This window comes from Belonocnema kinseyi, chromosome 5 (genome assembly GCF_010883055.1).
Source record: "Belonocnema kinseyi isolate 2016_QV_RU_SX_M_011 chromosome 5, B_treatae_v1, whole genome shotgun sequence".
NCBI classification, from domain to species: domain Eukaryota; kingdom Metazoa; phylum Arthropoda; class Insecta; order Hymenoptera; family Cynipidae; genus Belonocnema; species Belonocnema kinseyi.
Genome location: NC_046661.1, coordinates 125,010,766 through 125,035,523, shown reverse-complemented (window position 1 = coordinate 125,035,523; position 24,758 = coordinate 125,010,766). Strand labels below are relative to the sequence as shown.

The 24,758-nt window shown below is 25.3% G+C and overlaps 2 protein-coding genes across 2 annotated transcripts in view; one reads left to right on the top strand and one right to left on the bottom strand.

The window, feature by feature from the left end:
- Positions 1-12,732, bottom strand: part of LOC117172597 — a 31,072-nt gene extending 18,340 nt beyond the window's left edge. The window contains exons 1-4 of the mRNA XM_033360683.1: positions 12,084-12,732; positions 5,074-5,200; positions 487-701; positions 314-404 (exon numbers count right to left, since the gene is read on the bottom strand). Coding sequence (XP_033216574.1) covers positions 314-404; positions 487-701; positions 5,074-5,200; positions 12,084-12,311 — 661 coding nt within the window. The 5' untranslated portion in view covers positions 12,312-12,732. The remainder of the gene's footprint in view (positions 1-313; positions 405-486; positions 702-5,073; positions 5,201-12,083) is intronic.
- A 7,562-nt stretch (positions 12,733-20,294) lies between these two features.
- Positions 20,295-24,758, top strand: part of LOC117173877 (monocarboxylate transporter 12-like) — a 16,014-nt gene continuing 11,550 nt past the window's right edge. The window contains exons 1-5 of the mRNA XM_033362523.1: positions 20,295-20,378; positions 20,474-20,600; positions 20,888-21,031; positions 24,457-24,584; positions 24,675-24,752. Coding sequence (XP_033218414.1) covers positions 20,295-20,378; positions 20,474-20,600; positions 20,888-21,031; positions 24,457-24,584; positions 24,675-24,752 — 561 coding nt within the window. The remainder of the gene's footprint in view (positions 20,379-20,473; positions 20,601-20,887; positions 21,032-24,456; positions 24,585-24,674; positions 24,753-24,758) is intronic.

Below are 24,758 nucleotides of genomic sequence, written 5' to 3'. Positions count from 1 at the left end.
TGTGATAGATCATTCTGTATTTATAATTGCCTGAAATGCATAAACAAGTAACGATGTGATTGATTGTTTCATGTTTTAGAACTGCATGAAATTCAGCAAGAAATAAAAATGCGAGTGATCGTCTGATGTTTTAGAAATGCATGAAATTCAAAAACAAGCAATAATGTGATTGATCGTCTTATGTTTTACACCAGTAAAAAATCAGAAACGAATCAAATGTGAATGATCGACTTTTGTTTTTGAACTGAATAACACATTATTATTAATAATTAATCATTAATTTTTTTAATTTGAATTAAAGTTCTTAATTTACCTCGGAATCCGTAAGCCTTCATCATCTTTTCAATCCAGATCGGATAAACGATGCAACCCAGACCGACTATCGTCTGACAAGCACTCATGACCTGACAGGAGAGTAAAATGTAAATGGGATTATGAATTTGATTTCAGAATGGAATCAGGAAGAAGAATCTTAATCGTACATACTGTAGCTCTTCGCTTTACAAAGTAGGCGTTGAAGTTGGTATTGCAGACAGTAAAGATGAAACCACAGCCAATCCCCTGAAGGAAAAATAGGACTGCCAGCTCCACAACATGTCCTACAAAAGCTTGCAGGACATTTGGAATTGCAAAAGCAATTGCGCCAATCATTCCCACAGTTCTGATTGAAAACACCTTCAAAAGTGGATTTGTTCCTAATCCTGAAATTTTTATGATAAATAAGTGTCTTTTCTATCCAGGAGATCATTAGAGTGGGAATTAAAAAAAAAAACAAAAAAAATGGAGCATCATCTATCAGTTTCTTGATTTTCGAGGTAAAATAGGCTCAACTCTCGATGTAAGAACGGTTTCGAACATGGATTACAGTCGCCTTGATCATTAATCTGGGACATCCAAAGTTGAGAAGATAGGGCCGCATGAATCATTTATATTGGACATGGACGCATGACGCAACCTGATGCAACTGACTCGTTGAGAGTGCGGCCCGTGTACTGTTTGTCACGCTTGAATGAGGAACGCCTTTTTCTCGATCAAGCAGTTCCCCTCTTCTCGAAACTGCTGAGGATATCAATTCGTGGATTATCGTTAACCTGGGGTTCTTATATCGAGAGTTAAGTGTATCTTTAAATACGAAATGAAAATGCTTAATTTTTAAGCTTATATAAATATAATTTTTCTAAGATTCTTGAGAAAATTAAAAAATATTTTTATTTTAAGTAAAAAAGCCTGACAGAATATTTTTTTCAAAAAGATGATTATATATTCATCTAAAGGGATGAGTTTTGACCTAAAATTATGAATATTCTACCAAACAAGTAAATTTTTGACAAACTTATTTAACTTTTAATCAGGTAGTTAATTTTTAACCTAAAAAGATGAATTTTAAACAAAAAATAGAATAGTCGATAACAAAAGGAAAATATATTTTTGATTTTTAATAAAAAAAGAGCTCAATTTATCGAAAAAGACGAATTTTCAAGACAATATTTGAAACCTGAGCCAGAACAAATTTGATTTTCAAACAAAACATTTTTAATTAAGAAAAAATTTAATTCCTACGAGAAGAAATGACTTTCGAATTCAAAAAGTAGAATTTTTAGCTAAATTCTTGCATTGAAATCAAAAAAAGATTTTTAAGTCTAGTATCCTAAACATGCAGGCAAATAATAATATAAAGAAAAAAGTCATTTTTAATACAAAACACAAATTTTGAATAACTATTTTTTAATTTTTTTTGTTTATTTACTCTAAGGTTATATAGACATAATAATTTCTCTGGATTCCTCGAATACATTTGAAAAGATTTTTGAAGATCTCAGATTTTTCGAGAAAGTATCCTTAAAAAAAGGTCAATTTTCGGAAATGTCTTAAAGATTAAAACTATTCTGAAATATTATCCTGAAATATATTTTTTCAAATAAAGAATCACTTTGAACATTCTCATGAATATTAAGGCAATTTTGTTGTATTCTTGAATATTAACTTTCAAAATCTTCAAAAAAAAATTTAATTTATAAATTTTAAACAATCGACTTAAAAAACAACAGACTAAAAGAAGTATGTCTTGGCTTTAAAAAAATCTTGTACAAAACCACAATTTTCGAAAATATTTTGGAATGTTTGGAATCTTTTTAAATAATCTCTTGAAATAAATATGGTGAAATAAAGAATCAATGAGAATGTGTACAGCAACCTTTATAAATCTCTTAAAATATTCTCAAATGTCTTATTGAAATTAATTTTTCAAAAGAAAAAATCGTTTAAATTTTCCTTTGTATTCAAAAAATATATATTATCTTAAAAAGCTACGAAATCTTAAATAATCTACATGTTGTTAAACATAATTTGAAGTTTGTTCAAATTCTAAATTATTTTTTCGAAACTTTTGAAACATTGAAATATAACTTAAAATAATTTTAAGATTCCCACAGTTTTATTAACTCCTTCGAACATAAAAAAACATTGTCATACATTTTCAGACATAATTTACTACGTCTGATTCTACGTCGTTTCTAACGTAATTCCTACAGTAATTCAAACGTAGTTTACAACTTAGAGCGTACAACTTTTCCAACATAGTGTCCTACGTAATTTCCTCAGTCGTTTCCAACGTTGTTCCCGACGTCAGATCCTTCGTTATTTGAGACGTCGAATTCTACGTCGTTTTCAACGTAGTACCTAACGTTAATACTAGCGTAGTTTCATACGTGCTTTCTAAAATATTTCCTCGCGTAACTTTCCTGCCCTAGGTAGTGTTCGGCGTAAAATTCTACGCTACATCCAACGTAGTTATCTACGCTATTTTTGGGGTAGCTGGCGACGTCGAATGCTACGTCATTTCAACGAAGCATCCGACGTCGTTTTCAACCTTGTATCCTGCGTAATTTCTGACGCAGTTCCCTACGTAGTGTCAGGTAATTAACTGCGTAATTTTCGACATAGTCTAGAACATCGGATCCTACGTCTTTTGTAACGTAGTGTCCCTAGTAATGTTGGACGTATTGTCCAACGCAACTTCCAACGTAGTTATCTACGTTATTTCCAGGATAGCTTGCGACGTCGAATCCTACGCTATTTCCAACAAAATATCCGAAGTCGTTTTCAACGTTTTACCCTGCGTAATTTCCGACGCGGTTTCCTACGCAGTGTCATACGTAATTTATAGTGTAAATTCTAAGATAGTTTCATACTTAATTTCTCACGTAGTTTCCTAGGTTGGATCCTACTTTGTTTCCTGCGTAGTAACCGACGTAATTTCCGAAGCAGTTTACGACGTTGGATAATACATCGTACGCAGCGTATTGTTCAGCGTAATTTCTAACGTAGTTTACCACGAAATTTTCGACGTAATTTCCAAAGTACATTTCTACATAATATACGCCGTCGGATACTACGTCCTTTCCGACGTAGTGTACTGCGTCATTTCAGACATAGTGTTCTACGTAATTTCCCACATGGTTAGCTTAAAAATTTTCGACGTAATTTTCAGCGTCATTCGAGACGTACTTTTCTAAGTGTTCACAAATTCTAAATTTTATGCCGAACTTGGACGCATGACGCAACCTGATGCAACTAATCCGTTGAGTCAAGTTATTTCAGTAACTTTAGCAGATTTCAGGTGATATGAGAATTTCAGTGACTTTAAATGAATTTAAAAAATGACTTCAGGATATTTGAAGAAAATTAAAGTAACTTCAAGACAATTCTTTTGGAAAAAAGTGAATTCAAATGCCTTCAGGTATTGCAGAAGATCTCAAGATATTTAAAAAAAATTTTAATAATTTTTCAGTTCGAAAAATGAATCAAAAAAGAAAATTGAACAAAATTTCTATTATTTTCTCAAATTTCGAAAAAGAATGAAAAGACTTTGCAGAAAACTTTTTTAATCTTGTGGCAAACTAATTTACAGCAAAACTTTTCAATGCTCTAAGATTACAAAATTTTATAAAAAAATTGAAGTAACTTTGAGAGATAATAAACAGTTTAAAAAGATTCAAAAATAATTTATAACTAGTGGAGAGCTTAAAAAACAGATTTTGTACATCTACTTTTTTTAAGTTCTCGGGAAAATGAAGCTTTTTTATGAAATTGAAAAAGTTTCAGGAAAATAAAATTTGTTAAGATTCTTCAGAAAAATGTAAAGCTCTTTTATTTCGGAAAATGAATTTCAATAGAAATCTGAAAAATACTTCAAAGCATTTTAAATGATTCGGGACGATATTAGAGGCTCGACAAAAAATGGGATTCGAGACTCAAAACGGGATTCGAGACGAAATTCGAGACGGTATTCGAGATGAAACTCAGGATTAAATTCGAAAGGAAGCTCGAGAGTATATACTAGACGATAATCGAGGCGAGATTCGAGACGAGATTCGAGGCGAGATTCGAGGCGAGATTCGAGGCGAGATTCGAGGCGAGATTCGAGGCGAGATTCGAGACAAGGTTCGAGAAGAGGATCGAGATGAGATGACAGGAAAAGAAGAGAGGAAAGGGGAAGTATAGTGAAAGATTTGAACGACTTGATAGATTTAGAAATATTTTGTTGTATGCATCTATCGCCTATTTGGGATAATTTTTTTCGAAAAGGATTCACTAATTCAATTGGTGTTACGAAATTTAAAAAAAGTCGCGACTTCGATCATTTTCTTGTAAATGCGTATAACTTTAAAAATTGGATTTGGTCTATTATGGGCATGTATCAGATCCTAGATGTTTCTAATTTTTTATTATAAATAAATAGGACCAGAACAACCTTGCTTAATGAATTTTATTTTATTTCTACCTCATGATGCCATTAAAAAAATTTCTAATTGAATCTTTAAAATTTTAATTGAGACCATTAAATTTTGGATGTACTTTGAAATTTGGAAGAATCTCTTTATTTAAGTGCGTTTGTAAATAATAAAAGAAATACAAATGAAACTATGTGCTTCTCATAAATTTCTAAACTTTCCATTTCAATTTTTATTTCGTAAGTCTCTGGGAGATTAATCGTATCACGATTATTAATAGACTTTCTGAGGACTGATTAACTTAGCAAATTATGATAAAATTACAATCTCAAATATTTACCAGCAAGAGAAAAGCTAATATTAAAGACAGAATTAAGAATCGTCGTGACTGAGCCAGCCTGCCCTGTCTGATCTAGAAAGTCTCCAAAGATTATCGTAAACGAAGCAGCGGGTCCAATAGTTGTCGTCTAGAAATTAAAAAAATTTTAAATTAACTAAAGATTTAAAAAGAAAACCAAATTATATTTTAAAAATAGTTTAAGCAATAAAAATTTTATTACACCGCGAATAATAAATATTATTATAATAGTTAACATTTGAAAACTACTGATAATTGATAATAATTAATAATTGGTTAAAAATTTAATTTTTATATATACGTTCCAAATAAATAATATCTCTGTACATATTTTGCAATGGTCATGTAAACAAGCGCTTAATAATAAATAAGAGATAAGATATCTAAAACAATGAATCAATATTATTAAACTTAACGCTGACCAAGTAATCCAGTCAAATTAGATAAAGAAAGTCGAAAGTGAAACTCGAAGCTTCCACAAACTTTTATTTTATTATGTTATATTGTTTATAACAATTATTTAAAACATATTTTTTCTAAACTAAATTATTGCAGATAGAAAATTTGTGAAAAAATAATCAACATCTTCTTGAGTAATGAATTTAAATAGAACTTTAAAAAAAATATTTATGATTTCCAAAAATTTAAAAAGGAGTAAAGAAGTCTTTAAAGTAAATTTTTTAATGTTTCACAGATTGCAGTTCAAAACCAAAACTAATCTGACGTTGGTTAAACCATTTTTAGAGTCAGAAGAATTTTTAAAATAAAATTAGAAAATTATATTTTCAGGAAAATATTCTTGTCATGATTTTAAACTGAAAAAAAATTTACCTGATAAAAAAATTGGGGGCAAGCGAAAGTATAGAAAATAAATGTTCCTGTCTGAGAGGAATTTTATATAAAAATCTATCAGGATTTCCGTTTTCAACAATTTTGGGTTATGTTAGCATTTTACGCCGTAAATTGGTATTTTTATTATAAAATTATTAGATTTCTAGGATTCAAAAATTGAGAGAGAAAAACCGTTTTTGATTTGCTTAGCGTTTTTACTGGTGATTGATATTTTCCAACAAAAATACCATTTTTTTTGTTAGGTTTTTTCTTGTAACAAAATTAAAATATTAATTTAAGAAGTAATTAGTTCACAAAGAAGATTTGAAAGTTTTGAACAATTTTAGGTACTCTTATTGTTTTACATTGAAAATTTGTATTTTCAAACAAAAATCATTACAATTTAAATTAAATTATTACCCATTATAAATAATTAATTAATATATTTAACAAAATTAATTTTTTTAACGATGTTGGATATTCTACTGTTTTTCATCACATTGTAGTATTTTTATTTTTAAAAATTATATTTAAAAAATGTTAATGTCAATGAACAAACTTTAAGAATTTGAGGTTATGTTGGCGTTTCACACCAGAAATACGTATTTTTACTATAAAAAAATTATAAGATTTTAAAGATTAACAATTTTTCAACGCTTTACATTTTTTTGGGTATGTTAGCATTTTTTTACGTCATTCATAAACAATAATTTATTTTCAACAACAATTATTAAATTTTGAAAATCTACAATTCTGGAGTTTTTTCAGTTATGCTATCGTGTTCCTCAAGTATTGGTATTAAAAAAAATTATTTAATTTTAAATGATATTTACAATTTTCAGCAACTTTAGGTCATGTTGGGATGTTTCACGTGAAAATTTTGTTTTAAAATAAATATTATTAGATCTGATTTACAAGCTTGCAAAATTTTGGATTGTGTTAACGTTTTTAGTGAGAAATTAAAATTTGTATCAAGAAATTTTTATTTTTCAAAGAAGGTTTATGAGTTTAAAAAAATTGTAGGTTATGTTGTTGTTTTACATCGAGAATTTTTATTTTCAAACAAAACTGATTATTATTAGGATAAAATTGAAAAATTGCAGCATTTTGGTTTCGTTAGTATTTTTCGTCCAAAATTAGAATTTTTAAACACAAAAATCATCATCAAGATTCCTAGTTTCAAGAATTTTAGGTTATGTTTGCGATTACACCAGGAATGGATATTTTTAATACGAAATTATTATATTTAAAAGATTAATCATTTTAGAATAATTTACGTTTTTCAATTTGTTAGCAATTTTACCGGAAATTTATATGTTTAAATAAAAATAATTATAAAAAATCATTTCGGTGGTTTATAAATTTATTAAATTTTAGGTTACTTTAGCGTTTTACACCAAAATAAAAAATATTATTAAAAAATGTTAATCACTGCAGTTCGAACAAAAGTTTCAATTTTTACATAGTTTTTTGTTACACCAGCGTCTTCCATAAACAATTTTTTATTTTTAATAAAAAGGAATTATTATTATTATTATTATACACAATTTATTAGATTTAGAATAATTATGAGTTTGAACAATTTCATGTTAAGTAATGGCTTTTATAAATTATTCGTATTTTTAATAAGAAAATTATTAGATTTCCAAGACTGTTGTAAATTACGACCACTGAAGGTTATGTTCGCGCGTTTTATCTGAAATTCGTATTTTATAAAATTCTATATTAATTTAAAGATTTTTTTTAAATAATAAAATTAACATGCTGGACAATTTTTGTTTGTTTTAGTGTTTTAGTGGGAAATTGACATTTTTATTGAAAAATGATTAGATTTCAAAGAAAATGCTTAAGTTTCGGGCAATTTTAGGTTAAACTTTTTCACAATTTCAAAATAAAAGTCGATATTCAGAATATATTGATTTTAGATCAGCAGCAAGAAATATGTAACAACAAAGTATGTAAAACAATAATCTGATCAAAAAATATAATCTCAACAACAAAAATAATAATAAGTTAAGTTCTTTTGCCTTGGGAATTGCTATTTTTAAACAAAACTAAATATAACTTGTACAAAATTGAAAATATTTTAACAAATTTGGACATGTTAGACTTTTTTGTCAAAAAGTAGTATTCTTATTTAAAAAATATATATCAAACATTTTAAAGAAGATTCAAAACTTTTCACAATTTTAGGTTATGTTGACGTTCTACATCGAAAACTTGTACTTTTCGTAAAAAATTCTTAAATTTTAAAGAAGTTTTAAACTTTTTTATACAATTTTGTGGTTAAGCTACTTTTTTCACTGAAAAAGACAATATAGATTTCAAAGGAGATATAGTATTTTTGAACGGTTTCAGGTTATGTTAATTAATTCCATCAAAAATCGGTTATTTTAAACAAAAATTAATTAATTTGCAACAAATTTTACAATTTAGAACAATGTTTTAATATTTTTAATAAAAAAATCATTGAATTTTATATAAGAAAACAAATTTTTTGAACCATTTGAGGTTATGCTCGGATTTTTAAAAGACGATTTGCAACCCTAAAGAATTTCTTCCTATTTTGTGGTATTGTTTTTCGTCTGCATTTACTATCTAAAATTAAAGATTATTAAATTTCAATTTAATAATTGCATATGAAACAAAAAAATGTGCATCTAACGTGCGCGTTTGTTTTTAATTGTTTATAAAAATTTATTAGTATATGTTAATTTTTTTTAATTAGAGGAACGCTATTTTTTTAGAATCCCTATCTTTATTGGATTAAACAAATAAAAATTAATTCAAAGTGTTATTTTCTAAAACATTATTTTTAAAATATTATTTAAAAAATATAAATCCCATCCACCCCCATACTGACAATTTGAGATTTTTAATTCAAACAAAATCCTTCGATATTCAAAAAAGCTAAAATCTGTCAATAGATGTGGGTGTATTATTTTTCAAAACAATGAAAATTCATTAGGGCGTCGGTTACTCAAGGCAAGCCCAACCTTAATTAACAAATTCATATTTCATAAACTATAAGTCACAGAAGGTTCGATGACGACTTATTTAAAAGCTTATCTTCTCCTCTCAATATTACACTCTCAAGATATTTAGGCTCTCTTACTTTTTTGTTAATATCAAAGAAGAAAAATTTATTCATAGAAAGAAAATAGATTTAAGAATAAATTAATATCATTCGAGTAAATAAATTTTCAAGTGATTAATAGTTCATTTATATATCTATTTGGGCCATCTTAGAGGCAATTGGACCTTATCAGTTTAGTAATTCTACAAATGAATTGGGACTCTTAAAGTGATGAGAATGTGAGAATGATACAAAATTATATAAAAAAATTTTATCCAAACAATTAAAGTTAAGAAAATTTGTTCACCTGAACTTTAACAAAATTTTAGCTTAGAGTTTTTGCATCGGTAAATTACTGAATTAAATTTGAATTCTCAGATATTTTGTTAACGTTGAATATTTATTATAAATAATATAAATACTGCATGGAAATATTTGAATATTATTTTATTTAATATTTTAGTATGTTAAGTTGTTTTAATTTTCTTTTCAGACTTCAATTTTCTTTGCAGACCTTTTTTAATTTTTGTCAATTATATTTTTAATTTCTGCCAACATGAGAATTTCGATTCAGAAACGCTCAACATTGAAATTTCTGGAAAGAAATAAGTTCCAAATAGAGAAATCCCTAATTTAACAATTCTAATTACATTTTTTCTAAAAAATTGTAATAAGTATTTAATTTTAGGAGCTTCAAAAATAAGTAATTCTTAATAAAATCATTGAAGTATTTTGTAATATAACAAAAATTTCTAATTTAGGTTTTACAAGAGAAAATATATTCAATATAAAAAGCAATGAATTAAAAATAATTTTATTTTTCAATACTTGAAAATTAGATACCCTTTCCTGACATGGAAAATTGAATAAAATAAATAATTATTAAATAATTTAAATGAAAATTCAAAAGTTTAAAATGTATCTAAACTATCAATCCTTTAATTTTTAATTTTCAGATTATTAGGATATAGATACTCAATTTAAAAACTAATTAATTTGTATATAATTTGAACAATTCATAAATTTTTGGAGTTTAAAAATACCTATTAGACTTAAAAAATTAAAATAAAATTCAATCTAAAAGTTTAAAAGTTCGAAAAAATGTTTATTTATTTTTTAAAAACATTCAAAGTCAAATTTCAATTAGTTTAATCTTAGTATTATTAAATATTCTTCTCTTTTCATGTCTTCAATTTTTTAGATTAAGGGCTAGATTGTTTTAAATTATTCTGGAAGAGGTCTAAGATTTTTTAAAATTTTCTTAAACGTTTTTTAAAAATCTTGAAAAATAAAATTCCTAATAGAAAATTTATTAATTATAGAATATCCAAACTGGAAAAAGTTGTTTTTGATCAATTTTATTTATTTAATAAAAATACAGAAGACTAATATCTTTATCAGATAAAAAATTTCTCACATTTAGAGTTTAAAAGATTATTGTTTGAATTTAGGATAACAATAATGTAAAAAACAAACAATTTTTGATGAAGCATCTTTTTTGTTTTTGAAAATGTGTATAGTGTTTTTAAAAGATTTCAAAAAACGTTCTCGAAATTCGGATTTCGAATATTTTTTTCAATTAAAAAGAAAGTTGAAGCCAAATTATTGCGGAATTGAATCTTGCAAAAGTGATGTTATCTGGTTCGGATTAGGAAGATATATTTTTTCCATCGAACTCAATTTTCTTTTTAATTGATCTTTTTATATAATTTCTATTCTATTATTATTGTTTTAAATTCAAAGAATAATTTTATAAATTAAACAAAAAATGTTTTTGTTAAAAATATTCGGTGATATTATGAACTGTTTGAGAATTTGGCAGAACTAAAAAATCTCGAAAAATAAAATTCACAACATTGAAAAATTCCCAAAATAAAAAATTCTCGGATACTAAAATTTTTAAACTGGAAAATTCTCGAATAATAAAATTCCAGAATTATTAAATGACCGTAAAATAAAATCCGCAAATGAAAAATTTCCTAAATAATAAAATTTCCGAGTTGGAAAAATCTCAAATAATAAAATTCCCGAGTAATAAGAATGCCAAATTGGGAAATTCCCAAATCATACTATTTTGGATAATTAAAGTTTTCAAATTAGAAAAATTCCCGAATAATAAAATTCCAATATAACAATAATTAAAACAAAAAACATATTTCTGGGTAAAATTTAAAAAAAATTATTATTTTAAATCAAAACAATAATTTTATAAACTGTAAACGATCAAAATATTTTTATACATATATTTTATTTTTGTATTTTTAATAAATAAACAATGTTTATGCAAATTTTTTTTAATGTTCTCAAATTCGGAAATATTATAATTTGAGAATTTTCTAATCCAGTTATTTTATAATAAGGCAGTTTTTTGCTTGGAATTTTATTATTCCGGAATTTCCCAATTAGGGAATTTTATTGTTTAAAAATTTTCCAAATCCTGAATTTAACAGTTTTGACAATTTTATTTTTCTTGACTTTTCAGTCATCCCTAAAAAATTTGTTCATAAAAATATTATTTATTTAATAAAAATATAATAATCATATATTGAACAAAAACAAATTATACTGAACGTTGAAAGTTTCTAAAATTATCGCTTGAATTTGAAATAAAAATTATTTCTAAAAATTTTATCCAGAAACAAGTTTTTTAAAATAATTTTTTATTTTAAATTCAAACAATATTTGCAATTTGCAAGTCGAGATTTTTATATTCTGTATATTTTATAATTTCGGCAATCTTTTATTTCAAATATTTTTTTGCGGGAATTATAAAGTGTCAATATATTTATTTTCCAAGATTTCAACAAGAACTAGGTAAAAAATATGGGTATTTTTTTTGTAAATCTTCTCTTTAAATTTTCCGACAAATCCTCAGGGTTTTAAAGTTTCTGAACTTTTATCAACTTTTCTGATCTACTTTGAAAGTAATTTGTGAAAGAAAATAATTTTTTTTTAATAGACGTTAAAATTCAAATACTTGTAACTAATTAAAAATTCAAAATAGATTCTCTGGCTGATTCAAAAATTAAAATTTTTGAAAATTTGTTCGAAAAATGATTTTTAAAAATTAATGAATATCACGCACAAACACTACTACTAATCCAAGGGCCACCATCCACCCCCATCCGCCATCCGGTGCTTCATTTTCTTCTTCTTTTAGTTCTCCATTTTCTTGCTCATCATCATCCTCATCATATTTTTTTCCCTTGCCTTTACAATTTTCTTTTTCGACCGGTACCCCCACCCTGGATAAATTCGTTTCTCCAGAAACATTATTTGTCGCCCCACTGGCGGAACCGGAAGTGGTATGCATCCCTTTTGCAGAAAATTTGGAAAAACTATTTAATTTTTATTTGAGATTTCACCATTGCACAAAAAAAATTACAAAAAAAATCTCGTTGACTAGAATCAAAATTTAAAAGAGAAAAGATCACTAATATAATAATATAAATTGGTTTGAGATTCGGTTCCTACTTTCACTGCACTTTTTTTCGGAACAGACTTATCATTTATTCCTTTAGTTTCACTATCACTTTTTTAAAATTTAATTTAAAAAAAAAACTTTTTTTAACACTAATAAAAATGTCTAATAATTATTTTCTAATGAGACACTTTAGCTCGTGCATGATTTAGAACAATTTCTGATAATGTCTGGAAAATAAGCCATTAATGAGAATACGTTATCAGTGAATCGGAAACTCGGTAGTCCACTGATACCTCTTCTTTTCGGTTAATCTGATCATTTCAGAACTAATAGACTGAAAGTTCGAGACAAATAGAAACTCGAACATCTCTTATCAGTGTAAATCTTGACACTGATAAAAATGCAATAGAAAAAAAATACGGTTGGGAATAAATAAAGTGGGAGGGACTGATCAAATTTGCAGAGTTACTGATTCTGGAAATCGCTTCCGGAAGTATTATTAGAAATTAGAAATATGACACTTCAATGCCTTTTGTTGTAAAAATCAAAAATTTATGGCCCCGATTCTAAAACCAAAAGCTGAGTAATTGAGATTTTTGCATACTGAACATTTATTTTTGTATTTTTTTAATTTTTCAAAATCGTATTTTTTAATTTGAACCGCGTAATTAAAAGAATTAAATAAAAAATATTTTTGGGGTTTTTACTGTAAAAGATGAATTTTTATTATAAAAAAGGCCAATTTTTAACGAAAGTTAAAATTCAACACAAAAATTGTACTTTAAACGAAATATTTGAATATTTTACGAAATAGCTGAATTTTTAACCAAAAGTCAAAAAGACTAATTTTTTACAAAACGGCTGAATTTTCGACAAAAAGTTCATTTACGACCAAGTGATGGAATTTTCAATTAAGGTAATATATTTTAAAAAAATTAATTTTTCATAAAGTAGATTATCATTGAACATTTTTTAACCTTCTGTAAATAATTCAAAAAATTTATGAATAACATAAAATATTATTATAAAATGAAAATATTAAAATAAAAAAAAAGTAATTGAACCAGTAGTTTTTTTTTTAAATTAAAATAAAATAAATTCTCAACAAACTAAATAATAATTAATATTTCAAAAGAAAAAAAATCCTGAACTAAAATGGATTAATTTTCAACAAAAAAGTAATTTTCTACCAAAAAAAGACCAATTTTTAAACAAACAAATAAATTTTCTGAAAATTAGTTGAATTTTTAATTAAAAAAGATAGATTATTTATCAAAAACGGAATAGTTAAATTTTCCGACAAAAAATTAAATTTTAGCCAAAAAAAAAATTTTTAACAAAATTATTAAATTTTCAGCCAAAGATATTATTTTTTAATTAAAATGTTGAATTTTCACCAGGAATAGTTGAATTTCCTGTCAAAGCATTCATTCTAACAAAACTCAACAAGATAGTTACATTTTTAACTAAAGAGTAAAATTTTCAACTAAAATCAAGAATTTTCAAACAGAAAATATGTTTTCGACCAAATTGTTAGATTTTGTATGAAGTAGAATAATCTTAATCAACATGGTTGAATTTTTTACCAAATAGAAGATACATTTATAAAATAAATATCATAGTTCTTTTTCATTAAAAAAAATTATTTTTTGAAAAAAAGAAGAGAATTTTTAACCAAAAAGGTAAATTTAAAATAAAAAATGGAATAGTGGAATAATCTTCAGTCAAATTGTTGAATTCTTGACCGAAATCAAAAAATAAATTTATTAAATAAAATGTCACAGTCAAATTTTCAATTAAAAGTTAGTTCAAAACAACTTTTAACCAAAAAGATAGATTTAAAATAAAAAATGGAATAGATAAATTTTTATTTGCACAATTTAATTTCTAATCCAGAAAAAAGGATTTTCATCAAAATAGTTGAATATTCGACCAAATTTTTTTCAATAAAGTAGTTAAATTTTTAACCAAAGCGTAGAATTTTCACATAAAAAATGCTTTTTTTACTAAATTGTTAAATTTTCTACGAAGTGTAATATTTTTAAACAAATAATTGCATTTTCAACTTGACTTGTAATTGCATTACAAGTCAACTACTGTTCATTATTTCCAGGTTACAACTGGATTACTCTAAATTAGAAATTGATCACTCTACATTTCAAATGGAATACACGCGGATTCAGAGCAATTTAGGTAATCCAAATAACCCACCTGTAATCTGGGATAATTGAAGTAATGTAAAGTAATCCAATTTTAATCCACTTCCAATATGGAGTAATCAAGTTTTGATCCAGAGAAATAATGCTGGACTAGAAGTGAATTACTCAGAATTAAAACAGTATTACTCCATATTAGAACTGGATTACAAGTTTATTGCATCGGCTTAAATGTGGATTACAATGGCCTACAAGTGGATCCCTCAGAATTACTTTATTTATCTTAGATGACAAGTGGATTACCTCAGATTGGATTACTCTATATTGGAAGCGGATTGCAACTCTACTAGTTTGGCTTACAATTGGAAAAATCTCTCTTTGTATTGGATTACTCCGATTTACTTGAATTACCCTGGATTAAAAGTGGATTATATGGATTACATAAATTACTCTACGTTGTCTGGATTACTAGTGGATTACTCTGGATTACTTCCTGATTGCTAGTATAATAATTGATTTTCTACTAATTTAAAAAATTAATAATTCACTTTAAATTAAAATAAGTTTACTTCAAAAAGCTTGATGCAAAATTGCAAAATAATTAACTTTTAATACTTGTCTTAAAAATATTTCAACGTTATAAAGGAACCAAACTTTAAAGTTAATAGATTTTAAATGTTGAACATTTAACTATTTTATTGTTGATTCTTTTTTTCTTGCTTGAAAATTAATTTTTTCTTAACTGAAGATTCAAATATTCCATTTTTTATAAAAATATATGCTTGTTAGTTGAAAATTCAATTATTTATTTGCAAATTTATGTATTTTGTTGAAAATTTGACTTTTTTCTAAAAAATGGAATAACTTGGTTTAAAAACTTAAATATTTTGTTCAAAATTAAACACATTATTTGAAAGCTTAACTTGTTTCTTCAAAATTCATACCTTACTTTTCTTAACTTTACTTGCAAATTCATCCTTTTAGTTGAAAATTAAAACTTTTAGTTGAAAATTCGTTTTTTTGGGTAAAATTAAGCTTTTTAACTAGAAATTTGACTAGATGGTTGAAAATTCACCGTTTTAATAAAAAATTAACCTTTTTGTTAAAAAAATAAATTTTTTGTTAAAAATTTAATTTTTCTGTATGAAATTCGTATAAAATTAATGAGATTGGAAATTCAACTCATCGTTTGAAAGTTGAAAATTCCAATATTTAAAAACATTCGTTTGGTTAAATAATTATAACGATACTTGAAAATTCATCTATTTGGTAGAAAATCTAAATTTTTTGTAGAACATTTTAAAAATTGTTTATGTATTTAATTAACAAAACGTTTTTGTTTTAGTTTTTTCTTTATTTCAAAAGCTACTTTAATATATATTAAACCAAAAAAGTTGTTTTTTTCGTATAAAAAATATAAAAATATAATTGATATTTTATTTAAATTTGTTTATAATGAAAAAAATGTATGACAAGGAAAATGTTTGTCTTCTTTTTACTCTAAAGTTTTAACTAAGGTGAGTTTTAAATATATACAAGGGTTATAGCTGGAAAAAATTTTATTTAAAAACTTGACTTTTTTGTAAATTTGTTGCTAGTAGGCTGAAAATTAAAAAAAATTGTAAATATTGCTTCATGAGCTTGTCAAGAATTTAAGATTATTAAAAAAATGTTTTAAATAATTTTTATTCATTTAATGTAAATCTGTTGGTTATAATAAATTAATCAATTATTTGAAAAATTTTTATCATAAAATTTTTAATTGCTTACGATTGGATGGTAATCCTTGACGTCATAAAATACTAAATTGTTGAAAAATCTTGCAAATTTTTCATTTTTTTATTTATCTAAACGAGAAAGCCCCTGTAGTGATGCAACCAAAAATGCAGTATCGTGATCTCTGATCCAAGATTGCAGTGCATCAGGCGATGAAGGCTTTTTTCGAATACACCTAAAACTTCAGCTGAAAGTTCAAAATTGTAAAAATAAAAAATCATTATAAATATTATTTAACAAAAACAAAGTAAGATTCTATATGGTTGCGTAATATTCTGGAGTACACTATTTCTAAATATTTTAGAAAAATACTAAAATTAATCCAATGTTTTGGGTCTAGGAATAACAATTTTTGGGTTGACATCCAAAAAAAGGAAACTAAACACATTTTTCAATCGGTTAATATCTTCTGTTTTGTTTTCGGTTTCAAAAATTAAAATTTTTTCAAAATTCAATACAACTTTCCTATTGTTTCAAAATTTTCGGCAAATTTGATTTGTTTGTAATTTTTACTAGTTATCAGTAAATAGAATTGGAAATAAAAATTTATTTAATTTGGAATTGTTTAAATATGTGTAAAACACGAAAAATCGCAAGCCAAAAAGACGAATTTTTTCTCAAAATTGTTAAATCTTCAAACGAAACAGATCTTTTCGATGAAAAAGAAAAAAATGTGTGCAGATTATAATTTGGAAAGAAAATTAATGTTTAATGCAAAGTAAAAATTTTCGAATAACTATTTATTTTTGTTATTTTTTTATTTGCTTTAGGATTACATAAATATAATTCTATCAGGATTGTCGAGAAAATTCAAAAAGATTATTGAAGATTTCAGGTGTAATGAAAAATTATCTTAAAAATTTATAAAAAAATTGTTTTTTATTTCACAAAAGTTTATACAGAATTGGAGACAAGATAAAAGATATTTAGGACTTTGTTACGTTTGGAAAAAATTGAAAAATTTCTCGAAATCTTCCAAAGTTTTAAAATAATTTGATCTCTTTTGCCCTCTTATATTTAAATTACTTTAGATATTCCAGAAATCGTTTTAAATTCTAAATTATTTTCAGAATTTATCAAAAAATTCTGCAAAATGAACCAAATTGCTTGAAAATGTTCTAGAATATATTTTTTTAATTTGCAAATATTTTGTAGTATTTAAAAATATTTAAATCTTTTTTTAAAGTAAATTTTGTAAAATAAGAAATCGCTCGAAATTTCCTTGTAATTCTTTTTTTTTAAGATGTTCAACAACCTACAGTTTCTGTTGTTGTTTAAGTTCGTTGAATTATTTTAATATTTTCTTGGGATATTATGAAAACAGTTTATTATCTTCAAATCTTTTAAAATGCCTGAAAAACATGAAATTATATTTTAAACTCAACCAAAATTCAAGAACGAAAAGAATGAGATTTTCGATAGTTCAAAATACTGGAGTTTTGAATTCATAGTAAATTCATAGTAAATTCTAGAGCATTCTTAGTAATTATAAAAAAATTATAAAATTACAAAAAAACTATAATATTCTACGAAAACTTAAAAGATAAAGAAGATTCTAGAAGATTTTGAAAGATTGAAGAATATTCTAGAACATGCTTGATAATTCTGACAAATACTGGAAGATTCTATAATATTCTGGGAAATTACGGAAAATTCTAGAGCATTAAAAAAACTCTTGAAATACTATAGAACTTGTTCGAACTTTCTATAACATTCTACAATGCTCTGAAAACTTCTATAATAATGCAGAAAAGTTTGAAGTTTGAACATTTAGAAATGTTTTTATCATAGCTTAATTTTTTTATATAAAATTCTAGAAGATTGTTAAGAATTCTAGAAGTTTCTCGAACTGTTTGCGAAAAGATCAAATTTTGTTATATTAGCAAATTGCATAAAGTTTTAAAATATGAAACCTTCTATAAAACTCTAAACAATTTGAAAACATTCAATAAAATTGTGAAAGATTAAAAAAAGTGTATAAACTTTATTCTATACAAATTAGTCAAAGGTAAGTGACATGCGCATACAGAAAAAGGGTTGCTTATTCTATTAAGTCGTTCAAATATCCCCTCCCTTTCCCCTCTCCTAGGTTCTTTCTTACTTTGTCCCTCATCTGATCTCGAATATCATCTCGAATCTCATTTCGTCTCAAATCTTATCTAGAGTCTCCTCAAGAAGAACATCTCGAATATCATCTCAAATCAGGCCTCAAATATTGTCTTGAATCTCGTCTCGAATCTCGTTTCGAATTTTTTCTCAAATTTCGCCTCGAATATTGTCTCTTATCTCATTTTGAATTTCGTCTTGAATCTTCTCTTGAATCTTGTCTTTCATCTCTTACCGAATCTTATCTTGAGTCTCGTCGCGAATCTTGTGTTGAATTCGGCTCGAATATGGTGTTAAATCTGGTCTTAAATCCCCTGTCGAATCTCGGCTCAAATCTTGTCTGAACTCTCGCCTCCAATGATGACTCGTATTTTATCTCAAATCTTATCTTGATTATTAACTCGAATGTCACCTTATACTCATCTCGAATCAGTTCATGAATAAGGCCTCGAATTTATAATAGGATTTCGAATCGTGTCTTGAACCTTGTCACAAATCTCGCCTCGAATATTATCTTGATCTAGTCTTAAGTTTCTAATTTCATTTCGAATGTCGTCTTCAATTTCACCTCGAAATTCATCTCTAACATCTCGAATCTTGTCTTGAAATTTGTCACAAATCTCTTCTCAAATCTTATCTTATTTTTGTATCTGTTCTCGAATCTCGTCTGGAATTTCATCTCCAACTTTATCTCGAATCTTATCTTAAATCTCTTATCTCTTAAATCTCTTATCTCTTATCTCTTAAATCTCTTATCTTAAATCTTGATCTCTTCTTGAATCTCTAGGTTTGCCTCGAATCTTGTCTTGAATCTCGTATCGTATCGTGTCTCGAATCTCGTATATTGTCTCGAATCTCGTATCTTGACTTGAATCTCGTATCTTGCCTCGAATCTCGTCTTGAATGTAATTTCAAATCTCGTCCCGAAAATCATCTCGAATCTTGCCTTGAATCTTGTCACAAATATCGCTTTGAATCTTATCTTAAATCTCGCCTTGTATTTTAAATCTGTTCTCGAATCTCGTCTCGAATTTCATCTTAAATCTCGTCTCGAATTTTATCTCGAATCTTATCATAAATATTGTCGCAACTCTCGTCTCAATTATTATCTTGATCTGTTTTTGAATGTCTAGTTTCTTCTCAAATCTTGTCTCAAATTTCATTTCGGATCTCGTCTCGAATTTCATCTTGAAGCTTGTCTAGAATTTCATCTCGAATCACGTCTCGAATTTCTTTTTTTTCAAACTTGTCACAAATGAAATGAAAAATGTCTAGTTTTTCTCAAATCTTGTCTCGAATTTCATTTCGGATCTCGTCTCGAATTTCATCTTGAAGCTTGTCTAGAATTTCATCTCGAATCACGTCTCGAATTTCTTTTTTTTCAAACTTGTCACAAATGAATGAAAAATTTTTATTGGAACAAAAAACTAGTTTATTGAACGAAGAGAAATCTCTTTGATTCAAAGAATCGGTTGGGTTATCTTATCTGTTCTCTAATTAGGTAACTATCAAAACAAACGAATAAGACTTGACCCATAAGTATTCCACGCGAACATTCCACAGGTATGGTGACGCATACAATCAGATTACATATCTCAAAAGTGTCACCAACTTTTATATATGTATATCAACAAGAATTCAGAATGATAAAACGAAGCTGAAGCTCGAGAAGACAATCATTATGATAAGGCTTGTTGTGACCCCCTGCAATCTTTGTTTTAAAAATCGTCAGTGAACAATTAAATGTATTTATTGCTAGAAAAAAAACACAGTGATTGAATTCTTCACACCTGGAAATCCAAATTTATATAAAAAAAAAGAGATTCTTCCAAAAATGAAAAAAATTCTAGTAAAAAAAGCAATTCCGCCAGACGGTGGATGGGGCTGGCTAATCTGTCTCGGATGTAGTCTAATTACGGTAAATTGAACTGAAATTTTTTCTAAATCTTGTTTTGTTATTATTTAAAATGCTCTCTATGAATAATTATTTAATTCATTTTAAAAAAACTTTAGTTATCCCTAAGGTCTCTGGATCCATCCTTTGGCTTACTGTTTGGTGATTTACTTCAAGACCTCAAAGTTGATTCCACCAGAACATCCATGATAATGAGTATTCTTGACGCCAATATTAATTTTTCAGGTACTTTTATTTTGTTTGTTTATATCTTGATTAGAAATTTAAATTTTGTAAAAAGAACTTTTTTTCATTTCTATTTTTGTCTTGAAAAAAATTCTGATAAGACAAACGTGGGAAGATAAGCTTTGATGAGATTGACTTTTTGTCTTCTTTCCGATAAGAAAATGTAAACGAATGTTCTAGTTAGGAAGTTTCCGTATAAATGAAAATTTTTTATTTTAAATTGATGTTAATTAATTAAGATATTTTTATACAAAATTTAAAATCATAAATAATTTAATTTTTTGCAGGCTTGTTTATTGGATTCCTTTTGCGAAAATATTCCTACAGGAAAGTAGCATTTTTAGGATCAATTTTAAATACCACAGGTCTCATTCTGACTTCGCAAGCAAATAGCTTGACTCATATTATTCTAACTTACAGTATTCTTGGAGGTAAGTATAATTTTTTTCAATTTATATATAACGCAAAAGTAATTTTTTTATTTAAAATAAAAATTGCAAATGATAACTTATTTGTTAAATTTTTGTCTACAAAATACATTTGAACGTCAATTGGATCTCAGGAAAAAGTTACCAATTTTTATAGGTTACATTAATGTAATTTTACTAAGATTTTTGAGAAAATTGACATTTTTTCTAATTTTAGGTATTTCCAAAAAGTATCTATAAAATTTAAAACACTATTTTTTTATTTTACAGGATTTCATAATATATTATGACAAATTGAATTCAATTAAAAAGATATTCCGAACTTCTAGAACTATGAATGAAATTTAAAAATAAGTATAAATTTTCGGAAATCTTTTTAAGATTTACAATATTTTTAACTTCTTTAAAGCTCTTGAAATTTCTAAATGTCTGTTACACTGGCTCAAATGTTTCCTACAATGTCAAAAAATCTTTTAATATTTAAAAAACTTGCATTAAAATATTCCACATTTTTTCTATATTTTTCCGATAAAGAAAATATTCGAAATAGAAAATTTTCGAATGTAAAAAGGAATACATAATTAAAATGTTTTGAATGGAGAATTCCCAAAATTATAAAATCACTGACAAATGAAAATTTTCGAATTGGAAAATTCCCGACAATTAATGAAATTATCTCACAAAATTTTAAAATTCACGATAGAAGAGTCCCTAGATATCAATTTCCCGATTCAAAACAGTTAAATCATTTTAAAAAAATTATTATTAGATAAAGATATTTTTTATTTTATTTATTACTTTTTATTTAATTATTTATTATTTGATCAAGTTTTTAATAGTTTATATTCGGTAATTTTTTAATCCGGCTGCATTATAAACTGTCAGGAATTTTACTTTTCCGAAATTACCTAACTTGGAAATTATGAATTGTCGAAAATTTTAACATTTCGGTAATTTTCCATTTCGAATATACTATTTTCACAATTCTTCCAGTATCAAAAATTTTATTTTTTGGAATTTTTCAGTCATCCCATTTTTATGATTCATTTGAAATATTTTTAAATCTTTTTAAATATTCTTTTAAAATTAATAATTTAAAATACAAATCATTTTTAAATTTCGCAGAAATCTTGAGAATATTTTCTCAAAGTACTTAAAAAAGATTAAAAATTTTATTTTAAAATGTTTCAAAATCGACATTTTTTCAATTTTTTGTAATGTTTTAAAATATTTAATCATTTTTTTTAATAGTTTGAATATTTTTAAATATCTCATAAATTGTTTAAACTTTTCCTAATTTTTTAAATCCTGCAAATAAAAAAAAATTTCTTCACAATCCCTGAAATTCTTTTTCTAAATTTCAGAAAATCATTTGAAATATATTCAAATCTTTTTGAATATTTTCTTATAATTCATTTTCCAAAATCAAGTCATTTGAAATTTTCTCAGAAATCTTAGACATTTTTTTATTTGATTCCTCTCAGAACGCCTACAAAGTTTCAAACTTTCATTTTCAAATATTTCAAAATTTTAATTTTAAAACCTGTATATGACATTGGAAAGTATCCAAATTTGTTCTTAAATTTTTTTTAAATCTTGCAATTTAAACAAATGTTTTAAGAATTTCCTGACCCCTTTCCAGAAATTTCGGAAATATTTGGTCTTTTTTCAAAGTATTTTTAAATATTCTTTCAAAACTAATTTTTCAATATAAAAAAGCATTAAAAATTTCCCTAGCAATCTAAAAAAATTTTATATTCTCTTGAAACCTTCCAAAATTCTTAAAAATCTTTTTTTCGAAATATTTACAAATCTACAATTTTGTTTAAATTTTGTTGAACTTTGTTTGAAATTAAATAATTTTCGAATTATTTTAAACTTCTAATTATATCAAAAAATCATTTAAAGTTAAAAAAAATTAAATTCTACAAGATAAAAAAATTTCTTTAAAATCTTAAAGATTCCCTTATGTTTGTAATTTTAAAAATCTTCTAAAATGTTTTGAATTTAGTGAAAACTTTTTCTTAACATTTTATTTTCAAAATCAAAAATCGTTTAAAATTTTCCAAAAACTCCTTAGACAAATTTGTTTATTGTTTTGAAACTTTTCAAAATTTTCAGAAGCTCTAAAGTTTTTTGTTAAAATCTTTAACTCTTGAAAAACTGCAAATTTTTACTTTTCCACATTCTTTCACATTCACTATTTAAATTTTTTAAATAACTTTTAAAACATTTTTTTATATTCATTTTTCTAAATCAAAAATCATTTTCAATTTTCATAGAGATCTTAGGGAAAATTTTGTTATTTTCTAAAAACCTTTTAAAATGTGTTAAAAATCTCTAAACCTTTTTTTTTTTTAATATTCAAAAATTAAAATGTTGTTTAAAATTCAAAGAAAATATTTTCAATCATTTAATAGTTTTGAAATGTCTTTGAATCTTCGAGATATCTCTTACACGTACCCGAATTTTTTGAAGTTTTGTAATATTGCAAAATAGAACAATTTTGCTTCAAAATCTTCTATATTATTTTCGGAAATTTTGGAGAATTATTTAAGTTTTTCACAATCTTTTTAAATATTCTTCCAAAATTTCTTTAAAAAATCTTAAATCGTTTTAAATTTTTAAGAAATCTTAAGAATTTTTTTTATTTGCTTAAAACATTTCAAAACCTCTAAAAAGCTTTTCATATATTTTTCTCCATATCATTAAAAAATTTTATCTTGTTCTAGTTTTATAAAATATTTTTAAGCTTTTAACTTACTCCAATCTTTTCTAAAACTGTTTATTCTTTCGAAAAGAAAAAATATTTTCTCTGTAATCTTGTACGATATTTTCTTTTAATTTTGTGAAATCATTCGTATCAATTTATTTTTTAAATTCAGAAATCATCAAAAAAAATTTATTCTATTGAATCATTACAAAAATGTTCAAAATCTGATTTTTTTCGAAATTTTCAAATATTGACATTTTGTTTAAAATTTTTTTAAAATCTGTTAAAGTTTTTAAATTATTTTTGAACCTTTGTGAATCTCCTAGAAATATCTTAAGCTTTTTCTTTTTTTTTCCTTAAACTTGGCAACCATGCAAAATTCCAAAAAAAATTTTCAAATCTTCTACATTTTTCTGCATAAGGAAATCAGTTAAAAACTTTTGAAATCTTTTTAAATTTTCTTTAAAATTAATTTTCTAACATGAAAAATAATTTAAATTTTTTTTAAAATCTTAAGACATTTTCATTTTATTTTAAAATTACAATTAAAATGTTCACTTACTTCAATCAATAACGTTCAGAGGAAATTAGAAATAAATTTTTTCCTCAAATAAAATGAATTATATGTGAATTTTTATTTAAAATATTCGAAAGTATTAATTTTTTTTGTGTAGCTAAAAAATGTATTTTAAATTAATTTGAAAACTAAAAACAGGTTTGGGATCTGGATTAGCACTTGCATCATCATTTGTGGCTATGAATAGTTTTTTCTTGAAAAAAAGAGGTCAAGCTTTAGGGTTTTCAATGGCAGGAACAACACTGGGAATGATGCTAATGCCCCAGGTAAATTAAACAAATTCAATTTACAAAAAAAATGTGTTAATTTCTTCCAATTTTCAAAATATTAAAATGTTTTTCAATTTTTTATTGCAGTTGGTCCATCTTCTCCTCAACATTTATGGATTTCGTGGCACTACTTTAATAATTGGGGCAATTTCATTTCATTCATTAGCCGGG